Here is a 12,339-nt window from a genome sequence, read left to right as displayed (position 1 = left end):
TAGTCTTTTTATTATTTGTATGTGGCATTAGTGTATGCTTAAATGAGATATCTATGACAGATGGTAAATCAGTAGTTGGGATCAGTGTTCATTCACATGGGGAATGTTGAGCAACAGGAATTGGTTTTCGATTTGGTGTTGGGGGCAGGGAATGGGTTTGGGTATGGGATTCTTGTAGTAGCTGTATGAGGGATGCTGGACCCTACTTATTCTTTAGGTTTCAACTAAGAATTGCTTCCTGTGGGAAGCCTTTTATGACTACTGACTCAGCTTGTGTGAGGGCCTGTTAATGTGGTTCCCTGGGATTTACTGATCACTTGGTAGTGTCTGTCTAGAGTGGTCCTTGTCATTCTTGTAGGCACTTAGTGTGGTGATTTGACTATTGTAGGCATTTTCATAAAATGCTTATTGGAGATCATCAGTTGGTGTTCCTTCACTGACTTTTCATCTGAAGACTAGTATTCGAAGTCTGGAGTCTAGCAATTAAGGCCCTTCCAGTTTAAACCTAGCTTTCAGCTACTTAGGATAGTAGTTGAAAGCTTTAGATTCAGAGATTTGAATTGGAATCTTCCTTCGGGAGCCCTAGTAGCTTTTTGATCTTGGGCACATTACTTAACTTTTGAGCATAACCTCATCTATAAAACAAGAATAAGGGCGCTTGGGTGCTCAGTGGGTTAAGCCGCTGCCTTCGGCTCAGGTCATGATCCCAGGGTCCTGGGATCGAGTCCCACATCGGGATCTCTGCTCAGCGGGGAGCCTGCTTCCCTCTCTCTCTGCCTGCCTCTCCATCTACTTGTGATTTCTCTCTGTCAAATAAATAAATAAAATCTTAAAAAAAAAAAACGAGAATAAGAGTACTTTTTAATGTTGTGAGGATTAAATGAGAGCATATGTATAAAACAGTACAATGACATAGTAAAAGGTCAGTTAATACTAGTGAACAGCAGTTGTAATAATAACTTATCCTCCAGTCAGATGTGTGTTTCCCTTAGTAATTTCAAACCCAAACCGTATTCAGTTAAGAGAAGCCTTGTTGGCATGGGAACATGTTAGGAACTAGGGTGGTGTGCAGCCCCCATTAGTTCATTTTATGATAAAAATTTTGCCTCCTATTCCATAACAAAACATTTGTTTCCACGTAAAAGAAGTACTTTCCGATGTGTCCCATTATGTAGCTTTCAGTATTTATCAGATATCACTACAAAGCTGCATTCCTCCCCTCTTCCTCTTCTTGAGAAGCTGTACATGTACCACTTGGTTCATACAAGGTGTTCTGTGGATCATCTCGCAAATCCTTTCCCATTATTTCAAGTGTGTTAGTTTCTTGGTTAGAATTTTCTCATCTTTTTCCGCATAGCAAAGTGTTGTCTTTTGACCACTCTAGCCCAGTCAGTAAGTACCCATAGTGCTTACTGTGTTCCAGGCTTTAGATGAAATTAGTGAGCATGCAGAAGAAGGGTGCTAAGGAACTTTGTCATCGTGGAAATAGAATTCATAAATTGACAATTGGGGAACATTCAGATAATTTGAATTGAGTGATGCTAACTTTAAGTGCATTGTACAGTTTAAGCAGGAAGAGAGTGATGTGAATCTGAACAGTCTGGAAAAGTTTTTGTGGAAATGCCATGGTATTGAAGTATTAATTAAATACTGGCCTAAAGGTTAAGAAGGGTCTTCCAGGTGGAAGCCGCAGCATAGGCAAAGTTTATGGAGCTGAGAATCTGGGCGAGTTCTAGGTCCATTTGACTGGATCTACTTGCTGTGATACTGTATTAAATTTCATCTTGGAAAATTTGGACTCCTGAGAAAGCCTTGAGGAGCTATTTAAGGGTAGAGAAGAGAGGTAATAAAAATGTACAGACTGGATTGAAGGACCGAGGCTGTCAGGAGGTTGTTAGCCTAATTTAGGAGAGTGTTAATGAGGCCCCAGACTGGGTTTGGGTTGATAAGGTTAGGAATGGAAAGGATATACCACCACAATAGCCTGATGAGAAATAAATGAAGGGATTTCATCATGAAGGAGATGAAGTTACAAAGGAAAAAGACTCTTCTGTCTTTAAGAGCCTTCTCATTTTGTTCGTGTCATTTATTTGGCCCTCCTGCAGAGACTTTAGCCCCTTCCAACTTCTGTATTTCAGCTTGGAGGAAGTGTGGCTGCTTGTGCTGTGGTGACCACCTTAGTTTCCCTCCTTGCTGCACCCTGTCTGGAATTGCAGCAGCTTTATTGGTGCTCTTTGCCTTTTTACTTCCTTATAATCCATCCTGCCTGCCTGGTCTCAAAAGCACAGTTCCTATGTGTCACTCCCTATTTGAAAAACCTTTAATGACATTCTGTTGCCTTTAAATGTGAGTAAAGGCTGGCTATTGAACGTTGTCCATTAATGACCTGGCTTCATACTGCCTTTCCACTTTTTTTCTGTACTGTTTCCTCTGTTAAAATATGCTTTATATTTCAAGCAAATTGATCCTTTCTTTTAACTTCCAGGATGTCCTATGTTTTCCCACAGCCTTGCCTTTTCCCATGCCATTTCCTTTCACTGGAATGTCAAATTATCATTCTCTTTCCTTAGCCTTTTGCATGATGACATTTTAGCTAATTTTCAAGTTTCAGTTGAAATTGGGACAACCTCATGGATCCTTCCCTAACCATCTTTCCTGCTCTTGTTTATTTACTTTGCAGATTAATGAGGTAATGGTGGGGAGGAGGCTAATAGAAGCTGCATTATGGGCAAACTTTTCGTTCTCATCTGATTTGTGCTTCTGTTTCCAGTGAAAGTGTGGTTTGTTGGTGAGCCAAATCGCCAGACCCCTCCCCTTGGGTCTCTGCAGCTTATCAGCATTTTTGCAGAGTGGGGTGCTGCTGGATTGTTCTTGTAAAGCTGGCATCCTGTCTTGGGAACTCTAAAGGAATAAGGCAAGGTTTTCATTTGTAGATGTGGAGTTAGTTCTGACTTGTGGCATTTTGAGGCAACTGGATTCATTTTGCTTTCTAGAAGGATAACATTAATGTGGGCAATGGTTAAAAAAAAAGTACATGTATGTATAACGTCTGTGTCCAGGCAGTGGTTTTCTATTGGAACATGTGATTTTGCCCCCTAGGGGACATTTGACATGTCTGGAGGCAATTTTGATTGTCATAACTGGTAGAAGGGTGCTGCTGGCATCTAGTGGGTGGAGCCAGAGATGCTGCTAACTGTCCAACATCACACAGGAGAAGCCCTTCCCCCACCACAAAAAATTATTTGGCACAAGATGGCATTAGTTCTGGGGTTGAGAAACTGCCCTAGGAGTATATTTTTGCTTCCCAGCTGCTACTTGTGTTAGGTGGAAGCTTTTCCTTGAACCTGTATTTCAGTTTAGACCAACAGAATCATAAGCAGGAAGAGACCCTGAAGGTCACATAGTTGAACTTTATCCCAACTTGTATCCCTCAGGACACTGCAAGATAATAATAGGTGTAATGGAGGGGGAGTGTTCATTCGGTTTGATAAAAGCAAATATTTAAGTATTCAGTCTGATGAAGTGCATTGTGAATCTCCATCAGGACCTTTTCCCCCAAGTTTGTTTTCTTGCTGAACCCATCTTTTATCTTCCAGTCCCCAAAATGCTTCCTTGGAACTGGGGGGGAACCAGGAGTACCTCGCTCAGTCTTTTATAGCCCTTTTTTGGGGGGTCTCTTCAAACTTACTGCAGGATCTGAATTAATGTCAGTGACAGCAGGTACATTAGCTCATCTGTATTTATGTGTCAGGTTGTGGTTTATTATATGAACTAAAAATTGGGATATTTTAGGTTTCTTTATTCTGAATGTACAGTACAACTTTATTGTCTGTCCCCACTGGTAAATTGGAAGTTATAATCCCATGCTGAAACCTATTGCCCAGGTTGTTATGAGGATTAATAAGTTAATTATAGCTTCTAATGCTTTGCATTCTTTGGAGAAAGGTTATCATAAGCTGTTTTTGTAAAACTGCTTAAGTTTGAGAGTCTTTTTCTGCTTTAGATTGTTGAAGGGTGAAGCTTTTGGGTCTCAGGTGGGATGGGAATCATTGCTTTAAGGAACATTTTGCTCAGTATGTTAAATTATGAAAGTTACTGTGGCATTTTGCCTTACTCACATTTTTTTGTTAAGAATGTGTATTTTTTATTTTTTTTTTTACTGCTTTTCCTTTTATTATGCAAGTAATACATGCTTGATGGTGGGGACATTATATATACTAGAAAACAAAAGACAAAGGAATCTTAAGATCTATTTTCTTTAAACAAAAATGAGCCAGTAGTATGAATTTTGTTTTTTGTAACACCTTTTTATTTTTTCATTTAACAGTGGAGCAAGCACTTTTTCAAGTCGGTAAATATAGTTCTATATTGTTATTATTATGGTTGCATAGTATCCCATTGTATGGCTGTTGCATAATTTAAGCAAATTGTTGGGCATTTGGTTTGCTTTCTTTTTATTGTAAGCAGCATCATGAAGTATTAAAAGTAGCTCTAGGGGTGCCTGGGTGGCTCAGTTGGTTAGGCGTCCAACTCTTGATTTTGGCTCAGGTCATGATCTCAGGGTTGTGAGATTAGACCCTACCTGGGGCTCCACCCTGGGCATGCAACCTGCTTAGGATTTTCTCTCTCCTGCTCCCTCTGCCTCTCCACCCCCTACTTGTGCTCTCCACCCACCTCCCCCAAAAGTAAATCTAAACATATAGCAAAAATCAAAGAACAGTTCTAAGCTTTGGTACTTTATGGCAGTTGCAGCTAATATCGAGTGCTGACTGGATTTGCCATGTCCTTTTTATTTGAAAACAGTGATGTTTTAGGGAACTATTTGCTTTATGTTTTTCTTGTGCATTAAAAAGTCTTACTGAAATTTATTCCTTTTAAATTTGCTTTTTGTTGGTAGGTTATAGTAATAGTGCAAATAATGGGTGTTTGTATCTGGCACTAGGCTAAGTAACTGAAAGTATTTTATTTAATCATCAAGCAGCCTTGTGTGGTAGGCTGTGTCATTTTGCAGATGAGGAAATTGAGGAACACCATCAATAATTTAAATGAGGGTAGAGCCAGAATGTGAAGCTGTACCTGTTCCGCTTACTTACAGAGGAGTAAGTAAGTAAGCCTTTGGGGGTAATATTGAATCTCAGCATAGTAGTTCAAGTCAGGAAAGGGGAAGGATGAAGATTTCAGTCTTTTTTTTTTTTTTTTTTTTTTTTAACACTATTGTTTTGATACAGAAAGATAAAGATTTAGGGGTTAGGAATGGAATTCCTTCTGAAGAGGTTGCTTTTCCCCTTTGTTCCTTTTCACCCTCCCTACTTATTTAGATGATTGTTTTAGTAACTACTCTTTCCAGTGCCTCCTGTGGGGATATGGAGACCAAGGAGAGTGTGTAAACAAAATAAACTCTGCCTTTGAGATGTACATGATTAATGTCAAGTTCACAGGTATACTTTCAGAGGGTCAGAGAAATCTTGAAAGAGTTGGGATTTGAGCCAGCAGATTTTTAAGTTGTAAACTTTAAGGAATTGTATAATTCTAAAATAACTTTGGAATGTTTACTGCTTAAGTACCTTCTTTGGCATGATGTTAATTATGACCCTTTTTATGTGTGCTGGGTGAGCCTTGGTTTTCCTGAGTAAGTTTTGTGTAAGCTATGTAACATCTGTGTCCTTGCCTGGGCCCTTGTGGGGAGATTGTTTCTGCCGTGGCTGAGACTTTAACTGCAGAGTTCTGGGTTAGTAGAGTACAAGTACTCACAAGTACTCTTCTCACAGGTTGTATTGATCATCTTATACTGATAACATCCCTTCCTTCTTTGCTATTATCAACTGTGTATTGATGTCCTTTCAAAAGAGGAGACATTCTTCATGGGAAAGACCTGATAGTGATTTTTGTTAATGGGAGAAAATCCTGTGCATGTTATAAACCTAACTCAGTGTATTTTTGAACAAATAACGTGAACATTGGTTCAGTTGCTCTTTGGTCTGTAGCACAACTGTTTATACTATATTAGGAATTATTACTAAATTTAAAATCAAATAAGGAAAATGGACATAGAACAGTTTGTGACACATAGAATGCCATATGCCAGAAAAGTCCCTAAGGATAAAGCTCTTTTTAAGCCCCAGAAGATCTAGTTATTTCATAGGATGTTTATTAAAATACAATCTTAGAACAAGATTAACTTTTGGTAAATTACATAGAGAAATAGACATATTTGACTTTTAAGTGTACTAGTATTTGTAGAGATGGGTTTCTCAGTCATTTGCTTAAATATTTCAGTATTAGTAATTTGAATTGTCATACTTTAAAAGAATCTTAGTGTATTCCTCTAGGGCCTATTTTCCAGTGTTGGTATTGATCTAGAGATAAAAAATGTGTGACTAAATTGGAAGTTGCTCTTCTTTTTTGGGGGGGGGGGTGGGTTAGTTCAGTGATACGCAAATTTTTTTTGGTTTCAGGGCCCTTTTTTATGCTTACAAAATGTTGAGAACCACAAAGAGCTTTCTTGGGTTATCAATAGTTGCTGTATTAGAAACTTCGAGAAATTTTAAAAATAATTATTTACTGATTTTAAAATGACAGACCCATTACATATTATGAAAAATAACTTTCTACCAGAGCAGAAAAATTTAGTGAATGGTATTTTATATTTTTGCAAAACTCTTTACTGTCTGGCTTCATAGAAAACAGGTTCTCATATCTGGTTCAGCATACATTCTGTTGTGATAAGTTGAAGTATATAGAGAAAATCTGGCATCACACAGGTAGGTAGTTGAAAAATGGAGGAATATTTTAATAGCCTTTTTAGATAAATGTGGGTATTCTTTGACACTACACCCATACTTGAAAATTAGTAATTTCATAAAGGTTAGTTGCACTGTGGAATCAAAAACTGCCTCAGTGAATTTTTTTGTATTGTTACATTAAAACCCATTGGTTTGTTTTGCATTTGCTTTTACCTTTGCATGAGTTTCCAAAATACAGTGGTCATTTGATCATTCACTTGAGTTATGCAGATCTCCCAGATGTTGACACTTATCGTTACATGGTACCAAAAATTTCACATTCACTGATAATTAGAAGTAACCTGTTTAATTGGAAATAAGCTTTTTAAGTACTGGGAAAATGTTCGCCCATGTTCGAGCTTGTGGTAGATAGATACAAGTTTCCAAAATACTTACTTTTGCTTGAAAACTCAGATTTTATCATAGGCAACAAACCTCAGTGGTTTTCCTTGAAGTGACAGGTTCACTTTGTTCATTTTTGAGAAAATATCTGCTAACTATTCAAGTCTGAATAACCATAGTTTGTCAGTTGTTCTGCCAAGTAAAAATAGTGTTCTCTGAAAAATGCTTCCAGTTTAGCTTGCAAATCAGTTGTATAATGCTTTCTCTCAGACTTCTTAAAGCGCAAAAGTTGCTTTACATACACTTTTCTATTTAAAAATGTATACTCAGGAAAGTGTGTACTCAGTATTGGAGATTTAAATAATACTCATAATTTCATCAAAGACATTGTTAGATGGAATGAGGTTTTTTTGTTGTTGTTGTTTTGTTTTTACTGTAAATGAGTAGAGGTTACAGTGACCAATGACTGTTACTACATTTTGTTGCCTCTTCCTTGATTTATGTGAATGTACCCACAGTTTGGCTCAGCCTTGTTTTTTGCACCCTCATTGCAAACTTCTGTGTAGTAAGAGACAAATGATGTTTACTGTTAGTATGAAAATAGCTTTGGTCTTGTGGACCCCTGAAATGCAAGCTCCTAAGAGGTGTGTAGACCATGCTTGAAGAGTAACCGGCTTTTGGGGCACCTGGGTGGCTCAGTGGGTTAAAGCCTCTGCCTTCGGCTTGGGTTATGATCCCAGGGTCCTGGGATCTAGCCCCGCATCAGGCTCTCTGCTCAACGGGGAGCTGCTTCCTCCTCTCTCTCTGCCTACTTCTGCCTCCTTGTGATTATTTATTTATAAATAAATAAATCTTAAAAAAAAAAAAAAGAATAACCGGCTTTTAACCTCTATGGTTATAACAGCATTATTTGCAATAGCCAAGATACATAAGCAGCCCAAGTGTTCATTGACTGATGAATGGGCCAAATCCATTCACATATGCAGCATATGTATACAATGGAATATTATTCAGCCACAAAAAGGCTGAAATCTTGCCATTGCAACAACATGGATAAGAGCTAGGGAGTATAATGCAAGCAAAATAAGTCCATCAGAGAAAGACAAATACCATATGAATTCACTCATTTGTGAAATTTAGGAAACAAGACAAATTAAGCAAAGGGGAAAAAATAAGAGACAAATCAAGAAACACTTGGGTTTTTTTTTTTTTTTAAGATTTTATTTATGACAGATAGCAAGAGAGGGAACACAAGCACGGGGTGCTGGAAAGGGAGCATCAGTCTCTCCGCTGAGCAGGGAGCCCGATGACTTGAGCTGAAGGTAGTCATTTAACGACTGAGCCATAGAGGCTCCCCAAGAAACACTCTTTAAAAAAAAAAAAGATTTTATGTATTTATTTGACAGAGATCACAAGTAGGCAGAGAGGCAGGCAGAGAGTGGGAAGCAGGCTCCCTGCTGAGCAGAGAGCCTGCTGTGGGGCTTGATCCCAAGACCCTGAGATCATTACCCCAGCTGAATTCAGAGGCCCAACCCACTGAGCCACCCAGGCACCACCAAGAAACACTTCTAATTATAAAGAACAAATTGATGGTTATCAGATGGGAGGTGGATGGCGGGGTCAGGGGATGGATAAATAGTTGGTAGGGATTAAGGAGGGCACCTGTTGTGATAGGCACTGAGTGCTGTATGGAATTGTTGAATCATCATATTGTGTACCTAAAACTAATACAACTTTGTGTTAACTACACTGGAATTAAAAACAACTTTAAAAGTTGTTGGCTTAGCTCTTTATATAAATTTTCTTTTCCTCTCAGACCAGATAAGTCCAAGGTGATACAGAAGAGGCAAATGACTGAGGTTTTTAGCTCGGGCTACTAAATGCAAGCAGTGCTATTACCTGAGATAATAAAACAGGGTGAAGAGTGTATTGGAAGAGGAGAGTGAATTTTGAGTTTCAGGGAGCTAGAGGTTCATGGGGGTGGGAATGTCAGTTTGTGAAGCTCAGCAATTTTTCTGAGTGTTAGGAGGCCTTGCTGTATACCAGGTGGTTATGCCCAGGGAAGTGAGTTGAGAGAGAAGAGGGCAGAAGGGACCTTGGTGTCAAGGACATCAGGAAAGGAGGATTTCAAGAAGAATGAGGTGGTCAGCACTACCTAATGCTTCAGAGGAGTCCCACAGAATGGGGATTGAGACTTGACTCGTTGGATTTGATAATGAGATTACTAGTGCCCTTTGCCAGAGCAGTAGGGTTAGAAGCCAGATGATGATTAAAGAGTGCAGAGGCAGCTGTTTATATTATCCTTTCGAGAAGTTTTGGGGTAAAGGGGGTGCCTGGCTAGCTCAGAGGAGCATATGATTTGATCTTGGGGTCATGAGTTTAAGCCTCAAATTGGATGTAGAGATTAATTAAATAAACTTAAAAAGTTTTGGGGTAAAGGAAAAGAAATGTGTTGGGCAATTTTAGAGGTGGGCTGTACTGTGGACAATGAAAGGAGAGAAATTGGATGAATCAAAAATACAGGTGTGACATAATTTGTAGGGTGAGCCGTCTTTCAGAGAAGTGAGAAGCTGATGAATACTGGATTCTCTGGCTAGAGAAATGCACAGACCTATATAGCATACAAGCTTTTTGGTAGGAATAGGGAGTGCCTTACTAAATGATTTTCTGTTTAATTGCTAAGTGTTTGGTTTGATACATTTGCTTTGTTTTATTCTTTAAAAATTTTTTTTTTTTTTTAAGATTTTATTTATTAATTTGACAGAGAGAAATCACAAGTAGACAGAGAGGCAGCCAGAGAGAGAGAGAGAGGGAGAGGGAAGCAGGCTCTCTGCCGAGCAGAGAGCCCGATGCGGGACTCGATCCCAGGACTCTGAGATCATGACCTGAGCCGAAGGCAGCGGCTTAACCCACTGAGCCACCCAGGCGCCCCGCTTTGTTTTATTCTTAAAGATTGATTTATTTTAGAGAGTGAGACGGAGAGTGAGAGCCTGTGGACAGGTTTAGGGGCAGAGGGAGAGAAGAGAAGAATGCGGGGCTTGATCCCATGACTGTGAGATTGTGACCTGAGCTGAAATTAAGAGTCAGATACTCAACCGACTGAGGCATCCAGGCGTCCCAATACATTTGCTTTAAATCCACTAATTTCAAGAACTTTTATAGTGAAAAAAAATTTTTTTTTATGCAGGTGATTTAACTTTAACAGTCTGATTCCTTCGGAATGGGACTTCTCTTTTGGCTATTTTCAATCTTTGGTAACAAGTGACGAAGAAGAAGGGTGGAATTCTTTCTCTGTATAAGGATTGTCAACCCCTCCCCCCATATTTGAGTGTTCGGGTACCCAGAATAGTCGAAGTGATTTTCTTTCTGGAGGCAGAGTTTGGATTATAGCCTCAAGTTGTGTTTGTATTAAAAGATGTGAGTTGTTTTCTAATGTGCATATATTTCTAACTTCCTTTTCTTTTTTTCTCTTTTAGTCTGTTCTCTGGGGAGGCAGTAAGGGGCCGAGGAGCTGGCCTCGGCACCGGGAGAGGCTGGACTTCCTGTCTCTCTGTGCTGAATGGCTGCGATGGCGCCCGCTCTCACTGACGCAGCAGCTGAAGCACACCATATCCGGTTCAAACTGGCTCCCCCATCCTCCACTTTGTCCCCTGGCAGTGCCGAAAATAACGGCAACGCCAACATCCTTATTGCTGCCAACGGAACCAAAAGAAAAGCCATTGCTGCAGAGGATCCCAGTCTAGACTTCCGAAATAATCCTACCAAGGAAGACTTGGGAAAGCTGCAACCACTGGTGGCATCTTATCTCTGCTCCGATGTAACATCTGTGCCCTCAAAGGAGTCGTTGAAATTGCAAGGTGTCTTCAGCAAGCAGACGGTCCTGAAATCTCATCCTCTCTTATCTCAGTCCTATGAACTCCGAGCTGAGCTGTTGGGAAGACAGCCAGTTTTGGAGTTTTCCTTAGAAAATCTTAGAACCATGAATACGAGTGGTCAGACAGCTCTGCCGCAAGCACCTGTAAATGGGTTGGCTAAGAAATTGACTAAAAGTTCAACACATTCTGATCATGACAATTCCAGTCCCCTCAATGGGGGAAAACGAGCTCTCACTTCATCTTCTCTTCAAGGGGGTGAAGTGGTGGCATCTGAATCTGGGGACTTGAAGGGGGGTATGACCAATTGCACTCTTCCACATAGAAGCCTTGATGTAGAACACACAACTATATTTAGCAATAATAGCACTGCAAACAAATCTTCTGTAAATTCCATGGAACAGCCAGCACTTCAAGGAAGCAGTAGATTATCACCTGGCACAGACTCCAGTTCTAACTTGGGGGGTGTCAAGTTAGAGGATAAAAAGTCTCCCCTGTCTTCCATTCTTTTCAGTGCTTTAGATTCTGACACAAGGATAACAGCTTTACTACGGAGGCAGGCTGATATCGAGAGCCGTGCCCGCAGGTTACAGAAGCGCTTACAGGTTGTGCAGGCCAAGCAGGTGGAGAGGCATATACAGCATCAGCTGGGTGGATTTTTAGAGAAAACTTTGAGCAAACTGCCAAACTTGGAATCCTTGAGGCCCCGGAGCCAGTTGATGCTGACTCGAAAGGCTGAAGCTGCGTTGAGAAAAGCTGCCAGTGAGACGACCACTTCAGAGGGACTTAGCAATTTCCTGAAAAGCGATTCGATTTCCGAAGAATTGGAGAGATTTACAGCGAGTGGTATAGCCAACTTGAGGTGCAGTGAACGAGCGTTTGATTCAGACATCACTGACAGTAGTTCAGGAGGAGAGTCTGATATCGAAGAGGAAGAACTGACTAGAGCTGATCCCGAGCAGCGCCATGTACCCCTGTGAGTAAAACCCATGCATTGTGTTGGTCTTGAGAAGTGTTAGGACAAGGGAGGAAGAATTAGCGAATTCCCATCATGGGGAGAATGGGGTTCTTTGTATATAGGTTCCTGTGTTCCATTTGTCTTTTTCCTGATTTTAGGTACGTGGTTGCAGATACTTGCTAGTGAAGAAATGAAAGATATTTCTGGCATAGTGTTGTGTGGCTGTAGATGTTGTTTATTAAGAAAAAACCCAGAAGACCTCCTATTTGTAAAACTGTACTTCTTTCAGAGTGTAAAGTTAGATTTCTTTTGAAACTGTATGTAGGGTATTTTTTGTCAGTCTCTGGCTTGACTTCAGATTCTCTTATTTCTAGTTAAGTGGGGA

At 40.0% G+C, this 12,339-nt stretch overlaps 1 protein-coding gene across 5 annotated transcripts in view; it reads left to right on the top strand.

Moving 5' to 3' along the window:
• KANSL1 (KAT8 regulatory NSL complex subunit 1) overlaps positions 1-12,339 on the top strand; it is a 179,374-nt gene that overhangs the window by 35,851 nt on the left and 131,184 nt on the right. For all 5 annotated transcript variants that reach the window (XM_004772428.3, XM_004772427.3, XM_045080829.1 and 2 more), the window contains one exon: positions 10,601-11,972. In XM_004772428.3, coding sequence (XP_004772485.1) covers positions 10,684-11,972 — 1,289 coding nt within the window. In that variant the 5' untranslated portion in view covers positions 10,601-10,683. The remainder of the gene's footprint in view (positions 1-10,600; positions 11,973-12,339) is intronic.

The sequence above is a fragment of the Mustela putorius genome, unplaced genomic scaffold, assembly GCF_011764305.1.
Source record: "Mustela putorius furo isolate JIRA1106 unplaced genomic scaffold, ASM1176430v1.1 tig00000487_pilon_pilon_pilon, whole genome shotgun sequence".
Classification (NCBI taxonomy): Eukaryota; Metazoa; Chordata; class Mammalia; order Carnivora; family Mustelidae; genus Mustela; species Mustela putorius.
This window is presented reverse-complemented; position numbering and strand designations above follow the sequence as displayed.